The sequence below is a fragment of the Ranitomeya imitator genome, chromosome 4 (genome assembly GCF_032444005.1).
Source record: "Ranitomeya imitator isolate aRanImi1 chromosome 4, aRanImi1.pri, whole genome shotgun sequence".
Classification (NCBI taxonomy): Eukaryota; Metazoa; Chordata; class Amphibia; order Anura; family Dendrobatidae; genus Ranitomeya; species Ranitomeya imitator.
Window position 1 is genome coordinate 532,113,329 of NC_091285.1, and position 26,764 is coordinate 532,140,092.

The 26,764-nt window shown below is 45.0% G+C and overlaps 1 protein-coding gene across 4 annotated transcripts in view; it reads right to left on the bottom strand.

Annotated features, from left to right (window-relative positions):
* Positions 1-26,764, bottom strand: part of ARNT2 (aryl hydrocarbon receptor nuclear translocator 2) — a 147,117-nt gene that overhangs the window by 28,253 nt on the left and 92,100 nt on the right. For all 4 annotated transcript variants that reach the window (XM_069766201.1, XM_069766202.1, XM_069766204.1 and 1 more), the window contains 3 exons: positions 6,817-6,893; positions 849-983; positions 464-538 (listed from right to left, as the gene is read on the bottom strand). In XM_069766201.1, coding sequence (XP_069622302.1) covers positions 464-538; positions 849-983; positions 6,817-6,893 — 287 coding nt within the window. The remainder of the gene's footprint in view (positions 1-463; positions 539-848; positions 984-6,816; positions 6,894-26,764) is intronic.

The window sequence follows — 26,764 nt, forward strand, 5'->3', positions numbered from 1 at the left end:
TCTGTATTATATGTAGTACAGTGATAATAGTCCATAGAATAATCTGCAGAACTATGAGAACTTTTCTAACCCCCACTGCCTGTCTATTTCTAGAAGTGCTATTTGCTAAATATTCAGGGTATTTCTATTAAATGCAGCTGCACACAACTAAAAACGGAGAGGAAGAAATTCAGCCCCAGCAGAAGGCAGGACATACAGGCTAAAGCTGCATCATACAGGATATTCCGGGACGCTACAGCATACAGCAGGGAAGAACTATGTAATGTAACAGAACCAGAGGGGTCTCATGGGAAATGTAATATGCATTAGGTAAAACACAGGGCAAGAAGGAATTCAGACAGCAAACCATCCAGAAATAGCACATCAAACAACACTGATATACACAAGACATACAAAAAAACATCAACATAATTTTCGATAACTTTCAATGTCATTTGTTTCAATGTCCGTCAACACCATGTACCTGCTGGAAACTTTCTCGAAGATGACTTTGGTCTTCAGGATGGCAGAACTCAATAATGTCCTTTCCCAGAAGATCCTAGACAGACAAGAAAAAGCTGTTTTCTAATAGTAAATAGTGTCTTGGTAAAATCTATAGCTTTTCAGGTTCTTTAAAATGTAAAGTACAAATGTAGGCCACATACATTCTAAATTAGTAATGCAGAACCAACAAAAATGTCCAAACTGTGATCAAAAGGAGTGGATCGTGAAACAGTAAATAAATAGAAAGCAGTGATTTTAGAGGACAGTGAGGCACGCCGTTACAGCAGAATTAACCCTCACCACAACATGCATTCGCTTGCTACACTGCAGACATACAACAGATGGTAACTGGTCCGACCACTAACCTGTGGCTGGTACCCTATCACGCTGATGCAGCGGGGGTCTACAAATGTGATCACTCCATCTGTGCTATGTCGCGATAAGAATTCGGTGGGGAGAGACATTCCATTCATATCCAGGCTCCCAGGAGAACTTGTGACCTGAAAAAGTTAGTTAGTATAAACTTTATCCCATGATATACAGTATACTCTGTGGTAGAAATAATACAGAGAACTTACGAATGAATCAGTGCACGTGTGTGAGAAGGGAAGATGGAGTGAAATGCATCTGACAGACCGTAAAAAGAAAAAATGTGTTTTTAGAAAACAGAACAATGGTGGTCTAAGCCTAGGTGGTGGATGGAGATATAATGAAAAGTTTATATACTCTGTTTTATGCTAACACTGGTTGAGTAGTACACTATGTGGACAAAAGTATTGGGACACACCTCTTGATCACTAAATTCAGTTTTTTCATTCAGTACCATTGGCTGCAGGTGTATAAAATCCATTACCTAGCCAGGCACTGGCTCTCCTGGGGCTCACGTTACATAGTTATGTCACGGAAGTCCTGCAGCCACCACCAACCGCTTCACTCGCTCCTCCTTCAGACAAATCAGATATCCGGAGAAAGTGAGAACAGCTGAAGCTCAGACTTCGTCCGGATGTCAATTACATTCGAAGGAGAGAATGAAGCGTCCGCCAACTGGCTGCAGGGCTCGCGTGACACAATGTAGAATGGCATTCGCGCTGGAAGAGAGTACAGCGGTTATTATTTTATAAGGCGGGAACATAGTGATTGAGATGGGGTTGTCCAAGTAGTGGACAGCCCCTTTAAATATTTAACGATCAGCTAGGAACCAAAGCAACTCAGCCACAAATTGTAAACTATATAAAGTTACAGAATGGGTTAGCAGAGTACTGAGGCACCTAAGTACATAAGTGAGCAGAGCTCCAACCCTCCTCTGGCATTAACAACAGCAAAAAACTGTACACAGGAGCTTCATGGAATGGGTTTCCATGACCAAGCAGCTGCAAGCAAGTCTTCCACCACACAATGCCAAGCTTCAAGGAATGGGTTTCCACGACCGAGCAGCTGCAAGCAAGTCTTACACCACCACGCACAATGACAAGCTTCATGGAATGGGTTTCCATGACCAAGCAGCTGCAAGCAAGTCTTCCACCACACAATGCCAAGCTTCATGGAATGGGTTTCCACAACCGAGCAGCTGCAAGCAAGTCTTACACCACCACGCACAATGACAAGCTTCATGGAATGGGTTTCCATGACCAAGCAGCTGCAAGCAAGTCTTCCACCACACAATGCCAAGCTTCATGGAATGGGTTTCCACAACCGAGCAACTGCAAGCAAGTCTTACACCACCACGCACAATGACAAGCTTCATGGAATGGGTTTCCATGACCAAGCAGCTGCAAGCAAGTCTTCCACCACCAAGCACAATGCCAAGGGCCACATGGAGGGTTGTACAGCACATTACTTTCAAGCATGTTCTGTGGAGAGACATGTCCATCAGACTGCCAGATAGAGACATGTGATAAGTCTCAGTGTGCTGAATGTCAGGAGAACGTTACCTGCCTGACTGCATTGTGCCACCTATAATGATTGGTTGAGGAGGGTTATTAGCCTAGACCCCTTAGTTTCACTGAATGAAAATCTTAACGGGATGGTCCAAAACCAAAGTTGATTTTAATCCTAAATGTCTATATAATCACTTTTTTAATATACAGTATTTTAATTAAAAAATCTCTGCCATTCCCTCTCTGTGCTACCTAATTTCTTTATTTCTTTTACTTGTTTTGATGACATTTCATTTGAGAATACCCAGTGCATACTGGGATACTCAAACTGGATGTCATGAGGGGCCAGGGCTTCGGTCACTGCCGCAGCTGCTGTTCCACTGTGAAACAAAGAGTCATCAGTGACGTCCATTTCATTGGCTGGGCTAGTGCCTGGTCTGCTAATTATACGTTGGCTGCATGCACAGTATGAACTCCCTGTGCAATATTCCTTTTGTAACAGTGACAGTGCGCTCCCTCACCGCCTCTAATTAGAAGTGACAAACCGGCAACAGAGCGCACTGTCAGTGTGTATTGTATAGTGAGAACATGTTGAGGAGGGAGAACGCTGTCAGCAGAGGTCTCTGCTTTCCCTGGACACCAAGTTTGGGGTACACTAGCATGTATGCTCTTGGATGAATGGGCAAAAATTCCAACAAATTCCAACTCTTGTAGAAAGCCTTCCCAGAAAAGCTGAAGATGTTTTATCTGGAAAGTGGTAGCCAAATGCCTATGAATTTAGAATAGGATCTCATAAAAGGTCCTGTCTGTGACGGGGTGTACGGCAGAGCAAGAAGGGACAATAGGCCAAGGGATGATTCCACAGATTTATTATCAAGAACGCTGGAACAACACATGCAGGTAGATCTACAGAGTCCACAATTAGTCCAATGGAACAGGTTCGGGGGCACCTCCCGATAATCCTTGTGCCAGGTAACAAAGCAATAGTCCACAATTAGTCCAAGGGATCCCAAAACAATCTCACGAACGACGAGATATGTCCTCAGCTCAAGTCTCGCCCCGTTCGCTTCCGCAGTCACAGCTGGACGTGGGGTCTTGCCTCAGCTAAGAATCCCCACTCCTTCTCCTTCAAGGATCAACTCACATCTGATCTTAAAATAAGAATGGATTGTCTGAGCTCCTGGGATCCGCCCATGAAGGGGGGTTAGGGGTCACACCTTCTATTCAATGGTTGGGTCCAGCAGAAGATTCTAGACTGGTTGGCTCCACTTAGTCTATTCATTATGTGCATTTGACTAGCCACCTGCTGTGAGGAAGAATGGCTATTCCTTCCCTAGTGGTGTGGACAAAGCTTAATTACATTATAGCTCAGGGCTGCAAGTATTGGGGGAAGGAGACAGGTTAGTTACATACACTCCATGACATTGCAAAATGTACAGTAAATACAACGAAAGAGAAGTCGCATCACATCATGACATATTATACAAAATACAGGACAGGGAAAAAAGTACAGATCATGACAATCCCTTCCCCTCCCAATTTGTGTACGTACCAGGGACTTCTACAGGTCGCTGGTTAAGTACACACAGGCAGAGCGTAACTTACATGTGGTTTCATGCAGCCACGAATTGGCATTGTAGCTCTCCCACATCATTGCCCAGGAGAACATCTGCAGGCAGACCACCCATCACCCCAACCACACATCGCCTGACCCCAAAACCAAAGTTCAGATCCACAGTGGCTGTGGGAATAGTCCTCCATTGTCCACCAGCCAGTTCAATGACAATCCCAGGTCCTCGATGGATTGCCTCAGGCCGAACCACTCGGGGATCAGCCAGTGTCCTGAGTCACAAAATCCAATAAGTCTCTGTCCATCCAGCACGACCTCCTGCAAGTGCTTACCTCGATGAGCAGAAGTCGTCATAGCTGCGGGTCGCACACCATAAACTCCTAGTGGTGCAACATGGGTGGGTGAGGCACAAGGCCAGTCCTCACGTAGTGGTGACACGTCGTCCTCCATGGCACTTGGCTGTACATAATTAATAATACGACTGTGTACAGGATTAATCCTCATTTGAACAGCTGGGCAGGAGGCTTGCAGATGCCCCGGCTGTCAACATCGATAGCATCTCTGCTGGGTCTCACTCCATCCAAGGCGTCCTCTTGGGCGAGGGGTAAGGGAACCTGGAGGCCGGCTCCCACCTGAAGGTGCTGTAGGGGTTTGAGGACGACTTCTCCATGAGCTGGGTGGGCATGAGGCCTGCAGATGCCCCAGATGCCCACAACCGTAACACCTGCGCTCTGCTACTTCCTCTCCTCGTCGTATTCCAGAAAACGCAGTAGAAGCAACTGGAGGCACATTTACACGGGTATCAGCATGAGGTGGTGGCTTAGAGGAACGGGGAACAATGGGGACAGAAGAACAGGGGGCCACCGGTGTTGTGGAGCTGGTAGGCCTCTCTCCATCCTCCAACAGAACCCTCCACTGAGGCTTGATGGTGAGAGCCTCATCAGCTAGAGCTGCAGCTTCCTCCACAGTGGCTGGTCTCCTCTCACGCACCCATTCCCGGATCTCAGCAGGGCACTTGAAGTAAAACTGCTCTTTTAGGATAACCTGGAGGAAGGTCTCCCAGGTTAAGGCCTCCTCTGCCTCCAGCCAGCGATGACATATTTGTTTGAGTCTGTGGGCATACATCTTGAAAGACACTTCCTCATCACAGGCTAAAGTACGGAACTGAGTCCTGTAAGTGTCTGGGGTAACAGCATAATGTTCTAGAATAGTCCGTTTAATCTCCGCATACTCACAGTTCCCCTGAGGGTCCACAGCTCTATAGGCTGCGGCAGCTCCACCCTCTAAGAGCCCCACCAGATGTCGGACTCGTTCCCTTTCCGGGACTTCCATTAATCGACACTGATGCTCAAAGTCCTGGAAGAAGCCCTCAATGTCGCCTGCAGCCTCATTAAAGGGCTTGAAGTCTTTGCGGGACACTCTGGTGAGTTCCCTCATGGTGGGTGCTGGGGTTACAGTCTGTCTGGAGCTTCTAGCTGCTTACAAAGCGATCTGCCTCTCCAGCAATGCCATCTCCTGAGCTCTGTGAATGGCCTCCCTCTTATCGTCTATGGTGGCCTCTTCTCCCAGCAATGCCAACTCCTGCTCGTACCACACAACCCACTGACTTTTTTGGGTATTTACCTCCGGCTGCAGTCTTTCCTCCATTTGCTGTGAGGGTCCTTCCTCAGCGTCATCTTGCAGGCGAACTCCTTCCAAAGCCTCAATAAGCTGCTCCTTGGAGAGTCCCTTAAAACGGACTCCTACTTCACGGGCCTTTGATTGTAGGCTCCCCAAAGTCCAGTTCTTGTACTCTGCGGTGTTGGTTCCCGATGTTGTGCCATTGTCCTCCATTCCTTCTGCTCTGATCCCACTGCTTGCCACCAGTTTGTGACGGGGTGTACGGCAGAGCAAGAAGGGACAATAGGCCAAGGGATGATTCCACAGATTTATTATCAAGAACGCTGGAACAACACATGCAGGTAGATCTACAGAGTCCACAATTAGTCCAATGGAACAGGTTCGGGGGCACCTCCCGATAATCCTTGTGCCAGGTAACAAAGCAATAGTCCACAATTAGTCCAAGGGATCCCAAAACAATCTCACGAACGACGAGATATGTCCTCAGCTCAAGTCTCGCCCCGTTCGCTTCCGCAGTCACAGCTGGACGTGGGGTCTTGCCTCAGCTAAGAATCCCCACTACTTCTCCTTCAAGGATCAACTCACATCTGATCTCAAAATAAGAATGGATTGTCTGAGCTCCTGGGATCCGCCCATGAAGGGGGGTTAGGGGTCACACCTTCTATTCAATGGTTGGGTCCAGCAGAAGATTCTAGACTGGTTGGCTCCACTTAGTCTATTCATTATGTGCATTTGACTAGCCACCTGCTGTGAGGAAGAATGGCTATTCCTTCCCTAGTGGTGTGGACAAAGCTTAATTACATTATAGCTCAGGGCTGCAAGTATTGGGGGAAGGAGACAGGTTAGTTACATACACCCCATGACATTGCAAAATGTACAGTAAATACAACGAAAGAGAAGTCGCATCACATCATGACATATTATACAAAATACAGGACAGGGAAAAAAGTACAGATCATGACACTGTCTGTGTAATGTATAGGTGGCCCAAATAATATTGTCCATATAGTGTATGTACCTGAACTCTGGACAAAAACTGAATTATGAACACACATTGAGAAGTAGAAGGAGTAAAAGGGTTATTCCCAAGATAATCCAGAGGCTAGGGGATAACTTACAAGCCTCTGGGGGTCCTAGCATTCAGACACCCAGCAATTAAGAGCCACTAACAAATAATGTTTTCATGATTTCCTTAGTATTGCCCAGGTCATTATCCTTACTATCCTGGGAATAACCCTTTAGTTATAGTAACATTAGCATTCTGACCTGCAGTCTTCCGATGGCAACAAGGCAATATTTACTCCCTTGTCCAACCTCGGCATCCTCTTCAGGGATAGTCATACCTGTAACAAATAAAAGGGGGCTAAAAGAACAATAATCCATTGCTTTCCATAAAAAAAAGTATTTTCCCAGATAAAACACAAAATGTTGGTTTCATAATAACTGCTTTCCCAACGTGATGCCATTGTGCATGGCTGTTCTGTAAATGACGTCTATATGTGCAAATATAAAGAATGTTTTGGGCTAGTTTCCACTGACGTGTTTTGTTAATAAACTTCATCTGTAAGGAATAAGCATGTATATAGTGCGTACTACACATTCATACACCCACAATATATTTATAGCACCATGGTCGGACAGTAATTGGGAAATGATTTAGCCGCTAACCTTATATTTGTCACAATAAGGCGGCAGTAATGCGTCACGTGAAGACACGGTAGGAGTTAAGGCACCCTCGGCCTGGGGTATATGAAAAGCTGCTGTCCCTACTTCCACTGTTCGGCAGACACACGGCTCAAGAATGTTGTTTACTGGTAGCAAATCGGAGGCGATGGAGCACATTTGTGTCTCATTAGAGGTATTTTTATCACATGCAATTCTGTACTGCTCCGAGCCATCCAAACTTCCTGTTATGCATTTGGAAAAAATGCCGCTTTTCATCTGAGGAGCTGGTTTCAGCATTTTTTCCAAGCTCATTTCACAAAGCTCCAAGTTCAGCAGTGACGGCACAAGTGGGATTCGGTCAGAGCCCATCTTGATTGATAGAAGATTGACCACACTAATTGATAGCACTACTCCATGTACGGGCATTAAGAGCTCACGACGGGTCGGGAAATGACTGATCTCCCACATTGCACAAAGCTGGCACACAGTTACATGGCTAAACATAGCTTCAAAGGGGCTGCTCTGTGTATACAGACTATAGCCGAACCATATGCAATGTGCGGTGGGGAGTTGTAGCTGGATACCTTATGTCAGAGCCCTAGAAACAAGTCAAGGAGAATATTTTAATCCCTGCTTCAAGTTAAATAAAGGAGCAGGAATGATGCACAATTTCAGCCTTTTCCATCTTCTATTCTGCTTTTGTCATGTACTATAGTAAATTACCTTCTATAGCTTTCCATCAAGACTCGAAAAAATAGATACAAATTTTTGCAACAAACTATCAAGTTCATTAACATTTTTAGCAGTTTCGTAATTAAATGGGTGAGAAACAATAGTTGACGATATGTCTCTAATGTAGGCTGCCTCCGGTCTCATGAACAAGTTTCCCACGCACATTATTATTATTATTTACTAACTGAAGAGCCCGGCGTTGCCTGGGCATAGTAAATATCTGTGGTTAGTTATAGCACCTCACTTCTCTTATTTTCCCATCACCCCTCTCATTTTCCCCCTCACATCTCTCATTTTCTCCCTTACACCTCTCACTTTCCCCCTCACTCCTCTCACTTTCCCCCTCACTCCTCTCATTTTCCCCCTCACTCCTCTCATTCCCTGCTAACATTTGTCATTTCGACCTCACATCTGTCATTTTCCGATCACTCCACTATTTTCCCTCACTCCTCTCATTTTGCACTCACACCTTTTCATTTTCACCTCATACCCCTCATTTTCATCTCACACCTCTCATTTTCCCCTCAGTATATACATGTTTGTCATCTCCCTTATATATATTATACACCTGTATGTCATCTCCTGTATATAGTATATACCTGTATGTCATCTCCCCTGTAAATAGTATATTCCCGCTGTATGTCATCTCCTCCTCTATATAGTATATACCTGTATGTCATCTGTTCTGTATATACTATATACCTGTATATCCTCTCCTTCTATATATAGTATATACCTGTATGTCATCTCCTGTATATAGTATATACCTGTATGTCATCTCCCCTGTATATTGTATATACCTGCTGTAACATAGTAACATAGTTAGTAAGGCCGAAAAAAGACATTTGTCCATCCAGTTCAGCCTATATTCCATCATAATAAATCCCCAGATCTATGTCCTTCTACAGAATCTAATTGTATGATACAATATTGTTCTGCTCCAGGAAGACATCCAGGCCTCTCTTGAACCCCTCGACTGAGATCGCCATCACCACCTCCTCAGGCAAGCAATTCCAGATTCTCACTGCCCTAACAGTAAAGAATCCTCTTCTATGTTGGTGGAAAAACCTTTTCTCCTCCAGACGCAAAGAATGCCCCCTTGTGCCCGTCACCTTCCTTGGTATAAACAGATCCTCAGCGAGATATTTGTATTGTCCCCTGTATGTCATCTCCTCCTCTATATACCTATGTGTCATCCCCTCTTTTATATAGTATATACCTGTATGTCATCTCCTCATGTATATAGTATATACATGTCATCTCCTCCTGTATATAGTATATACCTGTAAGTCATCTCCTCCTGTATATAGTATATACAGTCATGGCCAAAAGTATTGACACCCCTGCAATTCTGTCAGATAATACTCATTTTCTTCTTGAAAAGGATTGCAAACACAAATTATTTGGTATTATTATCTTCATTTAATTTGTCTTAAATGAAAAAGCACAAAAAGTATTGTCCTAAAGCGAAATTGGATATCATTCCACACCAAACATAAAAAGGGGGTGGACAAAAGTATTGGCACTGTTTGAAAAATCATGTGATGCTTCTCCAATTTGTGTAATTAACAGCACCTGTAACGTACCTGTGGCACCTAACAGGTGTTGGCAATAACTAAATCATATTTGCAGCCAGTTGACATGGATTAAAGTTGACTCAACCTCTGTCCTGTGTCCTTGTGTGTACCACATTGAGCATGGAGAAAAGAAAGAAGACCAAAGAACTGTCTGAGGACTTGAGAAACCAAATTGTGAGGAAGCATAAGCAATCTCAAGGTTACAAGTTCATCTCCAAAGACCTGAATGTTCCTGTGTCTACCGTGCGCAGTGTCATCAAGAAGTTTAGAGCCCATGGCACTGTGGCTAACCTCCCTAGATGTGGACGGAAAAGAAAAATTGACAAGAGATTTCAATGCAAGATTGTGCGGATTTTGGCTAAAGAACCTCGACTAACATGCAAACAAGTTCAAGCTGCCCTGCAGTCCGAGGGTACAACAGTGTCAACCCATACTATCCGTTGGCGTCTGAATGAAAAGGGACTGTATGGAAGGAGACCCAGGAAGACCCCACTTCTTACCCCGAGACATAAAAAAGCCAGGCAGGAGTTTGCCAAAACTTACCTGAAAAAGCCTAAAACGTTTTGTAAGAATGTTCTCTGGTCAGATGAGACAAAAGTAGAGCTTTTTGGGCAAAGGCATCAACATAGCGTTTACAGGAGAAAAAAAGACGCATTCAAAGAAAAGAACACGGTCCCTACAGTCAAACATGGCGGAGGTTCCCTGATGTTTTGGGGCTGCTTTGCTGCCTCTGGCACTGGACTGCTTGACCGTGTGCATGGCATTATGAAGTCTGAAGACTACCAACAAATTTTGCAGCATAATGTAGGGCCCAGTGTGAGAAAGCTGGGTCTGCCTCAGAGGTCATGGGTCTTCCAGCAGGACAATGACCCAAAACACACTTCACAAAGCACTAGAAAATGGTTTGAGAGAAAGCACTGGAGACTTCTAAGGTGGCCAGCAATGAGTCCAGACCTGAATCCCATAGAACACCTGTGGAGAGATCTAAAAATGGCAGTTTGGAGAAGGCACCCTTCAAATATCAGGGACCTGGAGCAGTTTGCCAAAGAAGAATGGTCTAAAATTCCAGCAGAGCTTTGTAAGAAACTCATTGATGGTTACCGGAAGCGGTTGGTCGCAGTTATTTTGGTATAAAGGTTGTGCGACCAAGTATTAGGCTGAGGGTGCCAATACTTTTGTCTGGCCCATTTTTGGAGTTTTGTGTGAAATGATCAATGTTTTGCTTCATTTTCTTTTGTGTTTTTTTCATTTAAGACAAATTAAATGAAGATAATAATACCAAATAATTTGTGTTTGCAATCATTTTCAGGAAGAAAATGAGTATTATCTGACAGAATTGCAGGGGTGTCAATACTTTTGGCCATGACTGTACCTGTGTGTCATCTGCTCCTGTATATAGTATATACCTGTGTGTCATCTCCTCCTGTATATACCTGTCATCTCCCCTGTATATAGTATATACCTGTGTGTCGTCTCCCCTGTATAAAGTATGTACCTGTATGTCATCTCCCCTGTATATAGTATATACCAGTATGTCATCTCCTCCTGTGTATAGTATATACCTGTGTGTCATTTCCTCCTGTATATAGTATATACCTGTATGTCATCTCCTCCTGTATAAAGTATATACCTGTGTCATCTCCCCTGTATTAGACCTCGTTCACACGTTATTTTCTCAGTATTTTTACCTCAGTATTTGTAAGCTAAATTGGCAGCCTGATAAATCCCCAGTCAACAGGAAGCCCTCCCCCCTGGCAGTATATATTAGCTCACACATACACATAATAGACAGGTTATGTGACTGACAGCTGCCGTATTTCCTATATGGTACAGTTGTTGCTCTTGTAGTTTGTCTGCTTATTAATCAGATTTTTATTTTTGAAGGATAATACCAGACTTGTGTGTTTTTTAGGGCGAGTTTCATGTGGCAAGTTGTGTGTGTTGAGTTGCATGTGGCGACATGCATGTAGCGACTTTTGTGAGATGAATTTTGTGTGGCGACATGCGTGTAGCAACTTTTTATGTCGAGTTGCATGTGACAGGTTAGTGTAGCAAGTTGTGTGGTGCAAGTTTTGCGCATGGCGAGTTTTATGTGTGGTGCGTTTTGAGTATGTGCAAGTTTTGTGTGAGGCAACTTTTGTGCATGTGGCAATTTTTCCGTGTGTGGCGAGTTTTCCATGAGGTGAGTTTTGCACGTGTGGAGAGATTTGCGTGAGCCTAGTTTTGCACGTGGCGTGTTTTGCGAGTGGCGAGTTTTGAGTGGCGACTTTTGTGTTTCGACTTTTATGTGGCGAGGTTGGTGTATGTGTGGTGAAATGTGTGCTGAGGGTGGTATATGTGTTCAAGCACAAGGTAGTGTGTGGCGCATTTTGTGTGTGTGTTCATATCCCCATGTGTGGTGAGTATCCCATGTCGGGGCCCCACCTTAGCAACTGTACGGTATATACTCTTTGGCGCCATTGCTCTCATTCTTTAAGTCCCCCTTGTTCACATCTGGCAGCTGTCAATTTGCCTCCAACACTTTTCCTTTCACTTTTTCCCCATTATGTAGATAGGGGCAAAATTGTTTGGTGAATTGGAACACGCAGGGTTAAAATTTCGCCTCACAACATAGTCTATGACGCTCGCGGGGTTCAGACGTGTGACTGTGCAAAATTTTGTGGCTGTAGCTGCGACGGTGCAGATGCCAATCCCGGACATACATACACACACACATTCAGCTTTATATATTAGACTATTATAGCACCATTTATTCCATGACGCTTTACATGTGAGTAGTAGTATACATACTGTAATAAAAACAAGTACAATCATCTTGAACAATACAAGTCACAACTGGTACAGGAGGAGAGAGGACCCTGCCCGCGAGGGCTCTCAATCTACAAGAACATGAAAGCATTACGACCTAGCGGAACATTATGCCGCCTACCATACTATAACTTCTAACAGTCCCCTTTTTGCCAGAACAGTCCTACTGAAGAGAGCACACAATACTTGAGGTGGAAACGATCTTTGTATCCATAAAGACACTCACATGCGGATGAAGCCTGGCGCAGTGCATTTATGCTACACCATTCTTGCTGGAATTCAAGGTGCCGAATTCATTAAGAGCACTTCTGAGTGGCGTCTACCTCTGTGCTCCGCGCTAGAAATGCTAACTTCAGTCAGTGACTGGAGTAGCATTTCTTCTATACTAAACGCTGGCACTTTTGATGAACTGAGCAGGCGGATGTGATCATGCCCGTCCCCTCCCTAGCTCTGCCTATTTCGGTGGAGCGGATTCAAAATGGCATGATGTAGCAAACTTGTTGACAACTCAGCGTTGCGCACGAATCATTTGTGACTTTTCTGCCCCTTTTCTGGGGTAAAAGCTTCAATGACCCAGCCCCATAATTCCCAGTAGTGTCCTTAGCTCTCATACAGCAGCACTAGTTGATAACATGAAGTATTTGTCATTTTTAATCCTGTGAGAAAGTCAGAATTACCACAGATAAAAACTAGAAAACATGTTTCCATTTATTCTATTAGTAAATGAGATCTCTTCAGGGTCCTTATTTCTGGGGGAATATGGAGAGCGCAGCTGTCACTCTGGGGGTCCTGCCCTGCAGACAACCCACTGATTGGCATGGACACTGTGCAATGCTTCATTTTCCTCTTGGTGGCGCTATAATGAAACTGAATGCTTATTGTGGAGTTTTCATACAATTACAGCTGATTGCTGGGGTTCGTTATCAGCTCAGCGAAGTCTTCCAATAATTAGGGATTGTCTACAGCGGACAGCGTACAAATGAAATGACCAAACTACTGTAAAATAATGCATCCACAACACAACTTTTTTTTTTTAATAAGTCAATAAGATGAGTCCAGGAGTCGCAGTGGACGCCAGGAGCCTGTCGGGCTAGTCTATAACAAATTGTTGCGCTTTTTTTGTTTTTTTTTCGTTGACTTATTTAAACCAAATGTTTGAAGCAATAGAAGCTACGGGGGGTTAGAAATGGAAAATGCTTCACCTAGTGACCTCTAAACTACGTTTTAGAATTCACCTCGGCTCCTCCGCTGCGGATGCATTAAACAGGCAGCAGACACACGACTGTATACGATATCTGACGGGGGAATTGACTGATACTTCTGATAATCGCAGCAGGAAATGCTTTATCCTGAAGATAATACTAGAGGATTATTTTACAATATGATGTCATACCACCATACATTATTTGTAAAATGATGACCCTATGTGCTGCAGATTAGCAATACACAAAAAAAAGTATTAAGACATTAATATTGTGCTATACTCAATACTGTCGGAGGGTTTTGTGCAGCTGATGTTCGGAACAATTTTCGTTGGTTTGACTGTGCACATGAGAGACGCAGAATAAGAGGCTCCCATAGGAAGGCAGGACTCCGAGGCTCTTATAGGGTGGCAGGACTCCGAGGCTCTTATAGGGTGGCAGGACTACGAGGCTCCAATAGGAAGGCAGGGCTCTGAGGCTCCCATAGGAAGGCAGGGCTCTGAGGCTCCCATAGGAAGGCAGGGCTCTGAGGCTCCCATAGGAAGGCAGGACTACGAGGCTCCAATAGGAAGGCAGGACTACGAGGCTCCAATAGGAAGGCAGGGCTCTGAGGCTCCCATAGGGAGGCAGGGCTCTGAGGCTCCCATAGGAAGGCAGGGCTCTGAGGCTCCCATAGGAAGGCAGGGCTCTGAGGCTCCCATAGGAAGGCAGGGCTCTGAGGCTCCCATAGGAAGGCAGGGCTCTGAGGCTCCCATAGGAAGGCAGGGCTCTGAGGCTCCCATAGGGAGGCAGGGCTCTGAGGCTCCCATAGGAAGGCAGGGCTCTGAGGCTCCCATAGGAAGGCAGGGCTCTGAGGCTCCCATAGGAAGGCAGGGCTCTGAGGCTCCCATAGGAAGGCAGGGCTCTGAGGCTCCCATAGGAAGGCAGGGCTCTGAGGCTCTCATAGGAAGGCAGGGCTCTGAGGCTCTCATAGGAAGGCAGGGCTCTGAGACTCCCATAGGAAGGCAGGGCTCTGAGGCTCCCATAGGAAGGCAGGGCTCTGAGGCTCCCATAGGGAGGCAGGGCTCTGAGGCTCCCATAGGAAGGCAGGGCTCTGAGGCTCCCATAGGAAGGCAGGGCTCTGAGGCTCCCATAGGAAGGCAGGGCTCTGAGGCTCCCATAGGAAGGCAGGGCTCTGAGGCTCCCATAGGAAGGCAGGGCTCTGAGGCTCCCATAGGGTGGCAGGGCTCTGAGGCTCTCATAGGAAGGCAGGGCTCTGAGGCTCTCATAGGAAGGCAGGGCTCTGAGACTCCCATAGGAAGGCAGGGCTCTGAGGCTCCCATAGGGTGGCAGCACTCTGAGGCTCTCATAGGAAGGCAGGGTTCTGAGGCTCTCATAGGAAGGCAGGGCTCTGAGGCTCTCATAGGAAGGCAGGGCTCTGAGGCTCCCATAGGGTGGCAGGACTCTGAGGCTCCCATAGGGAGGCAGGACTCCGTGGCTCCCATAGAGAGGCAGGACTCCGAGGCTCCCATAGGAATGCAGGACCCCGAGGCTCTCATAGGGTGGCAGGACTCCGAGGCTCCCAGAGAGGCAGGACTCCAAGGCTCCCATAGGAAGGCAGGACCCCGAGGCTCTCATAGGGTGCAGGACTCTGAGGCTCCCATAGGGTGGCAGGACCCCGAGGCTCCCATAGGGTGGCAGTACTCCGTGGCTCCCATAGAGAGGCAGGACTCCGAGGCTCCCAGAGAGGCAGGACTCCAAGGCTCCCATAGGAAGGCAGGACCCCGAGGCTCTCATAGGGTGGCAGGACTCCAAGGCTCCCATAGAGAGGCAGGACTCCGTGGCTCCCATAGGAAGGCAGGGCTCTGAGGCTCCCATAGGGAAGCAGGATTCCAAGACTCTCATAGGGTGGCAGGACTCCGAGGCTCCCATAGAGAGGCAGGACTCAGAGGCTCTCATAGGGTGGCAGGACTCCGAGGCTCCCATAGGGTGGCAGGACTCCGAGGCTCCCATAGAGAGGCAGGACTCCGAGGCTCCCATAGAGAGGCAGGACTCCGAGGCTCCCATAGAGAGGCAGGGCTCTGAGGCTCCCATAGAGAGGCAGGACTCTGAGGCTTCCATATTCTAGCTCTGTAACCTTACAATTTCATGAAGAGGCTTTTTCAACAGAATAACATTTGTGGCATGGCCGTTGCCATATATATGGAAACAATCAGATTGATCAAGCTAAATGCTCCAGAAAAATCGTCCTTTATGACCGTATTATGTATTTTAGACCATTCCCATGGCTCGTCCCGTCTTCTATGAAAGGTGGAGTGTCTTACCATATGACACCATATAAAAATAAAAAGGTGCAAAAATATTACTGCTAATTTTTGCCACAAAGCAACTGGTCTAATCTTGGACCAGACGGTATAAAGATGCACCAGATTTATTAAACAGTATGAACCAATTTGATACATTTGGCACAGTTTAGGACTGTCTAGTCTATGTTGGCACAGTCTAGTAATTAGATGGTATTGATAAATATGTCCAATAGTTTCCAGAATATCTCCATGTGTATGGCAGCACACGGAGGCTACATGGACCTGTACTAGGGATCTGTACGGCTCCTATGTTCTGCAGAACAGGCTCTATACCATGTGCATGCACCCAGAGACTACTTGTCTTGACAGATGGATTGATATGGAAAAACTATCACAATTCCTATTTACACCTATTGTAATCCTTTTTCCAATGTAGTTTTTTCTTTCACATAGTTTTTGTTACATAGGTCAAATGTGGTGATCTATCTAAACTATTAATATGGGCATATAGGTTATAGCGATCTGTAATCAGTCCTCCCTGTGTGTCCCATATCAGATGTGCTGTTGCTGAGAAATCATCTGTTATCACTTTATATAAGTGATCTCTTCCAGGCTCCTGGGAGGATGGTGACTGGAGATAACTCTGCCTCCAGAGCTGATTTTACATGAAGGTAGAGATATCAGTGTGAGACAAGTAACTAACACAGAACAGGAGAAATGAAATTTGTCTTCTTGCAAACACATTTTTGCTTCTCTCTGAGCTCTGCTATAGTGTAACAATATTGCAGCACTGTCTGCCTGTGAGATGGAAGCTGGCAAGTACTAATGGTGCCCTGTGTAGACATCTCTGGGCACCTCAGACACCAGGAGAATGGGGTCTCTTAACCCGAAACGTTTTTTACGTGGATTTAGAAGCAGAATCTATTTTGAAATCTCCGTAAAAATCCTCAGTGTGAACGCACTATTATTAAAGTGCTGATTTTTGGAGGTAAAAGTCCTGTAAGTAGAATTTGTACCTATGAGACATTTGTGGTAAATGCTTTCGATATGCCACAAATGTGAAATAAAGTAATTAGTGTGGCCCCTGGATTAGTTTAGTGGCCCTGACTATGACAATGTGGCCTTTGGGCCAATAAAGGTTGTGTTCTTCTATAGAGTCTGTCTCCATTTGGGGTTCGTAATATAATTTCTCGATATGATGTCCGCATATACAAGAGGCAGCAAAAGCTGAAGGTTTGGGGTTCAGTGACCTTTCAAGAAATGCCATTTCAAAAATCCATAATGATGAATACAGCACTTTTCCAGAAATAAATGGTAAGTATTTATATAGCACGAGAGTGATCCTTCTTTTGGAGGGATATAAAGGGACACGTCTTAAGGTCCATAAACATTTAACACAAGCATGGTTTGCAGGCCGTGGCTTTGTTGTGCACGCCAGATGTGATGGTAGTTACACTCTCCTTTTAGGGGACTTTCTTCATGCTACTGCTGAATAAATCCAAGACGCTTTAAAGAACAGCCTAGAAAAGAAAGTCTTGGCAGGACAACCGCTGCTCGGAATCTGGGATTTAACACAACGGAAAATCTGCAGCTCTGGGCCTGGCGTGCGCGGTCGGCAAGCGTGCCAGACATGTATGGTTATTGTAGTACAAAGATGGACACAATATGAAGGGACATATTTAGACGTTGAATACCAGTTGCATGTGAGATAGATCTGGTTTCCCATAAAGGGTTCTCAGCTAAGTGTTGTTTGGCAGCATTAGACGTTTTCACTCGCAGTCAACATCAGCTTCACCATGCGGAATCTATCTGGCCAGAATAACTGGTCACAACCCGGGCAAATATCCGAGTCCGCCTCCTTGTAACAACACCTAGGGCTGGAAGGTAAGCTAATCACAGTACTTTTTCCAAATACTTCCTTTTATTTTCATATATGCCATTTTTAGAGAGCTCTAATATCATAACTTGGGTCAGTTTTTGACAAATATAAAGCCATATGGCTCGAACATGTGGCCATATTGTGTCTATATATTGTAAGGTGCTGCACTGGGGTTGGCACAGAGGTGCAGGAGCCCTCTCCTATAAACACACATGCCCCCAATTACACACAGAAGTATATTGTGCTGAACACCTTTGAATGCTGCCAGAAAAAAAAAAAATGTTACTTTACTGTCTGACCCCCCCACCCCCCCCCCCCCCAAAAAAAATGTGTCCAAGTGGACTCTGAATATACAGAAGTATTTCCCCCCAAAAGCATGAGAGAGAGAGGGAGATTTTCCCCTGCCTTGAAAATCCTTCTGGGCAAGCTCAGAGGGAAAAAAAAGGGAAATGTCGCTGGATTCCTGTGTGTGATGGATCCTGCGCCCATAGGCTTCCATTATAGCCGACGAAGGACAGTGCAGGATTCGTCGCTGACCGATTTTCCGAAGTCCAGAAAAAACGTTCCTCTGAGCGTTTTCTCTCCACGACGAACCGCTATTTTCCAACGGATCCAGTGCACGACGGATGAAACGGATGGCCATCCGTCACAATCCGTCGCTAATACAAGTCTATGGGAAAAAACAGGATCCTGCAGACTAATTTTCAGGATCCTGTTTTTTCAAAACTCGACGTATTTCAACGTGAGACAAATGACGGAAGTGTGAAAGAGGCCTAATGCAGGTTCCTCAGTCCTCTTCTACTGGGGCGTTGTTATACAACAATGTATAACATTAATGATATCCAAATTGCCTCTTCTGAGAAAAAGAGGACTTAACTCTATAGCGCCACCTGTTGGAAGTAGCGATCCTACAAGTCACAATCAACTCTTTAACGAGTCGTGCAATATGACTTAGGATAAAAGCCAAATTAGTATCTCAATTCGCAGACACGGTGTTTCGGGCTGTTGGCCCTCGTCAGTGCGAAGCATGAGAACTAATTTGGCTAGATGAGAGGCTCTGGACTGGGGTCTAAGGGGTATCGTTTAATTAACATTCAGTAACATTAACGAAGCACTCCCAACTATTTTTTTGCTTCATCCTCTCTAGCTATCTGCAGTATGTAATGTAGTTTAGGTATATTAATATTCTTACCTATCGCCATCTCCTCCGGTTTCCAGCACCACTCTGGTCCTCTATACTAAGTCACATGACTTAAATTCCGACTTCCCAAATCACACAGGGTTTGATGTGTCACTTACTCAATGGAAGTCTATGGATCCTTATTAGGGTCCACAAAAGCCTACACTGAGGACGTAGCAGCACTCAGCCCAATGGTCCACGTGTGAGTCGGCTAAGAGGAGGAGCACTCATGTGACTTAGAAGAGGACCAGAGCGGCGCTGGAAACTGGGGAAGATGACAATCAGTAAATATATAAACGCACTTACACTACAATACATGGATAGCTAAACAAGGAAAATGTGTGGGGGGTTTCCTTTACATAAGTATAAAAAGAGTCAGTCATGTTCTTAAACCACAGATTGGTGCCACCATAGAAAGGCCTGTTCAGTGTATAATCACTTCTACCAAAACCGCCTCTCCAACAGTGCCACACCAACAACATGGGGCTGTGAGGCCTCAAACTTCAGGAAGCACCGCTCTAAAATATTTCCAAACTAGACTGACCAATTTAGGGAGTGTGGCATAGGACTTATTAAACCCATACACTTCAATGGGAACTGATCTGCCGTACCCAGTAGTCGCACATGGTGTGTGGCGCTGTGGTGTTACAGATATGTTATTTGTGTCCTTCAGCTGATTGGTGGATGTAGCGGAAAGATCCTCAATACAGCAGTTCTTGACAACCCCTTTAAAAGGTATATACAGTGCCTACAAGTAGTATTCAACCCCCTGCAGATTTAGCAGGTTTACACATTTGGAATTAACTTGGCATTGTGACATTTGGACTGTAGATCAGCCTGGAAGTGTGAAATGCACTGCAGCAAAAAAAGAATGTTATTTCTTTCTTTATTTTTTTTTTAAATTGTGAAAAGTCTTTTCAGAGGGTCATTTATTATTCAACCCCTCAACCCACCAGAATTCTGTTTGGTTCCCCTAAAGTATTAAGAAGTAGTTCAGACACAAAGAACAATGAGCTTCACATGTTTGGATTAATTATCTCTTTTTCCAGCCTTTTCTGACTATTTAAGACCCTCCCCAAACTTGTGAACAGCACTCATACATGGTCAACATGGGAAAGACAAAGGAGCATTCCAAGGCCATCAGAGACAAGATCGTGGAGGGTCACAAGGCTGGCAAGGGGTACAAAACCCTTTCCAAGGAGTTGGGCCTACCTGTCTCCACTGTTGGGAGCATCATCCGGAAGTGGAAGGCGTATGGAACTACTGTTAGCCTTCCACGGCCTGGACAGCCTTTGAAAGTTTCCTCCCGTGCCGAGGCCAGGCTTGTCCGAAGAGTCAAGGCTAACCCAAGGACAACAAGGAAGGAGCTCCGGGAAGATCTCATGGCAGTGGGGACATTGGTTTCAGTCAATACCATAAGTAACGTACTCCACCGCAATGGTCTCCGTTCCAGACGAGCCCGTAAGGCACATTTACTTTCAAAGCGTCATGTCAAGGCTCGTCTACAGTTTGTTCATGATCACTTGGAGGACTCTGAGACTGACTGGTTCAAGGTTCTCTGGTCTGATGAGACCAAGATCGAGATCTTTGGTGCCAACCACACACGTGACGTTTGGAGACTGGATGGCACTGCATACGACCCCAAAAATACCATCCCTACAGTCAAGCATGGTGGTGGCAGCATCATGCTGTGGGGCTGTTTCTCAGCCAAGGGGCCTGGCCATCTGGTCCGCATCCATGGGAAGATGGATAGCACGGCCTACCTGGAGATTTTGGCCAAGAACCTCCGCTCCTCCATCAAGGATCTTAAGATGGGTCGTCATTTCATCTTCCAACAAGACAACGACCCAAAGCACACAGCCAAGAAAAGCAAGGCCTGGTTCAAGAGGCAAAAAATCAAGGTGTTGCAGTGGCCTAGTCAGTCTCCTGACCTTAACCCAATTGAAAACTTGTGGAAGGAGCTCAAGATTAAAGTCCACATGAGACACCCAAAGAACCTAGATAACTTGGAGAAGATCTGCATGGAGGAGTGGGCCAAGATAACTCCAGAGACCTGTGCCGGCCTGATCAGGCCTTATAAAAGACGATTATTAGCTGTAATTGCAAACAAAGGTTATTCCACAAAATATTAAACCTAGGGGTTGAATAATAATTGACCCACACTTTTATGTTTAAAATTTATAAAAATTTAACTGAGCAACAAAACTTTTTGGTTTGTAAGATTTATGCATCTGTTAATAAATCCTGCTCTTGTTTGAAGTCTCTAACTTATTTGCATCTTATTAAACCTGCTAAATCTGCAGGGAGTTGAATACTACTTGTAGGCACTGTACATATAATAGAAGATGAATGCAGGAGAGCATTCCTGGTGAGCGCAGGAATAATTGTGGACTGTACATAAATCAGCCAGTAATCTGCACCACAACTAAAAGCTGAGACTTCCTATAACAATACTATAATGGCCACTTTCCTGTACATACTGCAAAAAAAGAAAAAAACCTTCTGCAGGCAGGTGCCATCTTGCTGGAAAGGAAAAATACATTGCCTCCTCCCAGATGGCGCCGCTGGCGAATGCGCAGTAGTAGTAGTATCGGATCACCTCTATGCTTACCGATAGCTGCTACTGCGCAGGTGCGGCGGGTGCCATTTTAAAATGGATTTTTTTTATACTCCTCAGGAAAACATCAAGCACATTTATTAACTGCACAGTAAACATGTGATTATGCTGCAGCACAGGTGCCACGGCTGGTGTTTTTTTTAAGTATGTACATGTATTCATTATGTAAATTAGGGGGCAGGTCAGTGAGGGATCAGTGACCTGACAGAAGCCATACACATGAATACCTAATCACAGCACCACATGAATCCCCCCACAGCCACCGGGCATATCATTAACTAAAAAACAGAAAATAAAGATTAAGCAACAACCACAAGACGGATTTCATCACCCAAGGTATCAGTGTAATCAGTATAACGACGCTGCCCTGACACTGTCTGTAGGTTACTGTGCACAATCCTGCTGGCAGGGTCACTTTAAGGGCTGATTTACATGTGGCTTCAAAGCTTAATTTCTCAGCAGTCACATCAAATTACTACAAAAAAGGTTTCATTTTCCTGTTCCACGCCCTTTACAGCAAGATCACTAGTTTTGGCAATAAAAATAGACAATCTTTTCAACCGAGTTTCAAAAAGCTATTCCCAAGCAATCAGTCTGTCACTGCGGTAGTAAGAGAATGAACAATGGTCACTGGACTTTAGGCCGGATTCAGAAACCCAAACTTCGCTGTTCTAGTTCGCACCATGATGCACGGACTGACCATGGGTCTCCTGACCAGAACCCGACAGTCTCAAGGGCATACACAACCGGACAAGTTCTGGTCAGGAGACCCACGGCCAGTCCGTGCATCTTGGTCCGTTCTCAGGCCGCGAAACACCTTATATGTGAATCTGGTCTAGGTGACGATACTTACCACGCCAGCGTATCCTATTCTATCCGTAAATGGGCAAACTGACAATATTATGTCTGATTATCTATACAAAAAAACTAAAAATATTAGTGGCCATTTGTGTAATATATACTACACATAATGATCTTGAATGGAAAAAATGCAGCACTAATTTACAGAATAAGAGTTCAATTAGTTAGTGACCTCTGTCCTTGACATTTAGGAATTCAATTTGCTTACATTTGCCCGAATTGTTTCCATCCTACAGTTTTTACATTTTTTCATGATAAAGTTGAGCTTGCCCCATTAGGGGGTCTTGCTCTCGATGACCTCACATCAGCGGGATTGTTCCGATCTGAACACACAAACAGTGTAACATAAGTGATCCTTTGCGTGTGCTGGAACGCTGAATTCCCACCTGCCATGCATTAGAGAAGGGGCTGCTGGCTGCAGGCTAAACATGGCTATATATAGGATTTCGGAGCAAAGTCTCTTTTCCCACAGGACAAAACAGCACACGCCATAACCCAGGAATTTCCACAGGTTATAGGGGGCAGTGATCACTAGCAGGAAGAAAGAACCTGAATCTGTACCTGTGTGCCTGTACAGAGCTTAGCATTTGCCACCTATACTGCAGTGTGGTACTCTGTGGCTTTCCAGTGGATTAAAGGTACCGTAAACCATCTGCTCCTGGCCTCAGTTTCCAGCACGCTGGCATATGACGGCATTATCAGCTGATTCCCCATGTGAATGGGTGTCAGAAATCCACAATTAATGCACAGAACATCGACTGGTGGTTTTACAAAGCAGAAGCTGCGAAAAAACGTGTGTTTGCATCTAATCAAATATTTCTTTTCTGAATTTGCTGCAGATTACACTTCTTGCACAGGCAGAAATTGCAGCACATATTATATGCAACATGTTTGAGTTTTGTCGCAGATTTTAGCCCAGGTCCCCGCTGAAGATATACCGTATCCTCCAACATATGCATTAAAGAACATTATTTACCCACACGACGACTAGGCCATTCTACATGTGGAAATGTCTTCTTTATTCAAACAGGGCTTCCATTTTAATTTTATTATTATTATTAGGAATTACACAAGAAAAAATAAAAAGATTTGCTCCCCCTCCGCCAGGACCCAATGCTGCCTCTATGCCAGTTACTCTCACTTATTGTTCACTGGCTGCAGCAGTGATGTAATGACTACAGTGTATGTGAGCGCTGCAGTCAATCACTGGGCAGTGCTGATGTAGATGGCACAACCTGTAGCATTTCTGTAGCAAAGTTTGCATCGAAATCGACCCCCATTTGCTGCAAATTTTGCCTCGGCAGAATCACAGCAGATTTTCAAATGTGGAAACGCCATAGCAGAAATGTTGTCCCATGTAGTACCTTTCGGGGCTTCATACACTGAGAAGATTCATCAAGACTGACATTTTGTAGACCAGTGTGGATCTAGGGGGGACTGAAGTAAGATACGCTAAAGTCAGTGCCTTACAATGAACCTACAGCATCCTTCAGCTGCCATGCATCAGAAATCTTCCTCAGGTATAGGCTAAGCATATTTCACTTGTAATTTATGCCATTTTTGTTGCATAAATTATGAGAAATATAATGCACGGTTCTTGGCTACACCCCCTCCAACTAGACACGGCCCATTTATCAAAAAATCATCACAGCTGGCATAAATACATCAGAAGTAATCACATTTTTGTGCAACATATTTTTGCCACTTGCAGGCTTTACAATCGTTATTATTATTTTTTTGCCACAAAAAAGGCTGCAGCGAGATGTAAGTCAATAGGACATGATGAAGCTTACTACAGCACAGTTTTACTTTGTGTTATTTTTTTGATTCTTTTGAACACTTTATGTGCTACATCTACTATATACTTGTCCAAGGGTCACTTCCATCTGTCTGTCTGTCTTTCTTTCTTTCTGTCACAGATATTCATTGGTCGCGGCCTCTGTCTGTCATGGAATCCAAGTCGCTGATTGGTCGTGGCAATACGCCCACGACCATTGCCACAACCAATAAGCAACATGGCCACTCCTTCCTCCCCGCAGTCAGTGCCCGCTCCGTACTCCCTTCCAGTCAGCGCTCACACAGGGTTAATGGCAGAGCTAATGGACCGCGTTATGCCGCGGTGTAACGCACTCCATTAACGCTGCTATTAACCCTATGTGACCAACTTTTTTTTACTATTGAGGCTGCCTATGCAGCCTCAATAGTAAAAAGATCTAATGTTAAAAATAATAAAAAAAAATAAAAAATCATCATATACTCACATTCCGGCGCTTTTCCCGCTCGTCGCGACGCTCCGGTAACCGGTCCATGCAAGCGGCAGGTTCCGGTGGCAAGGATGGTATGCGACAAGGACCTGCCATGACGTCACGATCATGTGACCGCAACGTCATCACAGGTCCTGCAAGAAACACCTGCCATGACGTCACAGGTACTGCGCCCATACCAACCCTGGAACCGGAAGCTGCCGCGTGCACCGCACACAGGGCCAGGACTTCAACGGAGGGTGAGTATATGTTTATTTTTTATTTTAAGTCTGTATACTACATGGCTCTGTGCTGTATACTCCGTTGCTGTGCAATATACTACGTGGCTGGGCAATATACTCCGTCGCTGTGCAATATACTATGTGGCTGGGCAATATACTACGTGACTGGGCAATATACTACGTGGCTGGGCAATATACTAGGTGACTGGGCAATATACTACGTGGCTGGGCAATATACTACGTGGCTGGGCAATATACTAGGTGGCTGGGCAATATACTACGTGGCTGGGCAATATACTAGGTGGCTGGGCAATATACTACGTGGCTGGGCAATATACTAGGTGGCTGGGCAATATACTACGTGGCTGGGCAATATACTAGGTGGCTGGGCAATATACTAGGTGGCTGGGCAATATACTATGTGGCTGGCCAATATACTACATGGCTGGGCAATATACTACGTGGACATGCGTATTCTAGCATACCCGATGCATTAGAATCGGGCCACCATCTAGTTTTTATATAAACATGCCAGAATAAATGGTAATAATAAAAGTACCGTATACGTGAAGGAAGTTTTTATTCACACGTCAGTGATTGTTGCATTTATTAAATTCTATGGGGCTATTCACATGTTTTTTGCACGATTATGGTCCATGTCCTACTATGGTTTGTTTTGGGGGCAGGAACGGGTCAGTAAAAAGAAATGGACAGCACACTGGTGCCACCTGTATTCTGTCTGCTTTTCACTGGCTGGTTCCTGGGAGACGCTTGGGAAACCTCCATCAGTTTTTTGCATATGAGAAACACGGCTGACACACAGTTGGTAAAAGTGGTCACATGAGCCAAAAACACATCCAACACACTGATGAAAAATGGCTTGATTTTTAAATGCATGGGTTTATGAGAAATCGCTCCTGTCAAACCAATCTAATCAGTTTTTATGAAGAGGTAAGCTATAGGCTGGACCACGGTGAGTCATTGGACGTGGTATATCTCGATTTTTCCAAAGCGTTTGATACCGTGCCGCACAAGAGGTTGGTACACAAAATGAGAATGCTTGGTCTGGGGGAAAATGTGTGTAAATGGGTTAGTAACTGGCTTAGTGATAGAAAGCAGAGGGTGGTTATAAATGGTATAGTCTCTAACTGGGTCGCTGTGACCAGTGGGGTACCACAGGGGTCGGTATTGGGACCTGTTCTCTTCAACATATTCATTAATGATCTGGTAGAAGGTTTACACAGTAAAATATCGATATTTGCAGATGATACAAAACTATGTAAAGCAGTTAATACAAGAGAAGATAGTATTCTGCTACAGATGGATCTGGATAAGTTGGAAACTTGGGCTGAAAGGTGGCAGATGAGGTTTAACAATGACAAATGTAAGGTTATACACATGGGAAGAAGGAATCAATATCACCATTCCACTGGGTAAATCTGACAGGGAGAAGGACTTGGGGATCCTAGTTAATGATAAACTTACCTGGAGCAGCCAGTGCCAGGCAGCAGCTGCCAAGGCAAACAGGATCATGGGGTGCATTAAAAGAGGTCTGGATACACATGAGGAGAGCATTATACTGCCTCTGTACAAATCCCTAGTTAGACCGCACATGGAGTACTGTGTCCAGTTTTGGGCACCGGTGCTCAGGAAGGATATAATGGAACTAGAGAGAGTACAAAGGAGGGCAACAAAATTAATAAAGGGGATGGGAGAACTACAATACCCAGATAGATTAGCGAAATTAGGATTATTTAGTCTAGAAAAAAGACGACTGAGGGGCGATCTAATAACCATGTATAAGTATATAAGGGGACAATACAAATATCTCGCTGAGGATCTGTTTATACCAAGGAAGGTGACGGGCACAAGGGGGCATTCTTTGCACACGCTGGTTATTTACTCTGCAGATTTGAGACAGTT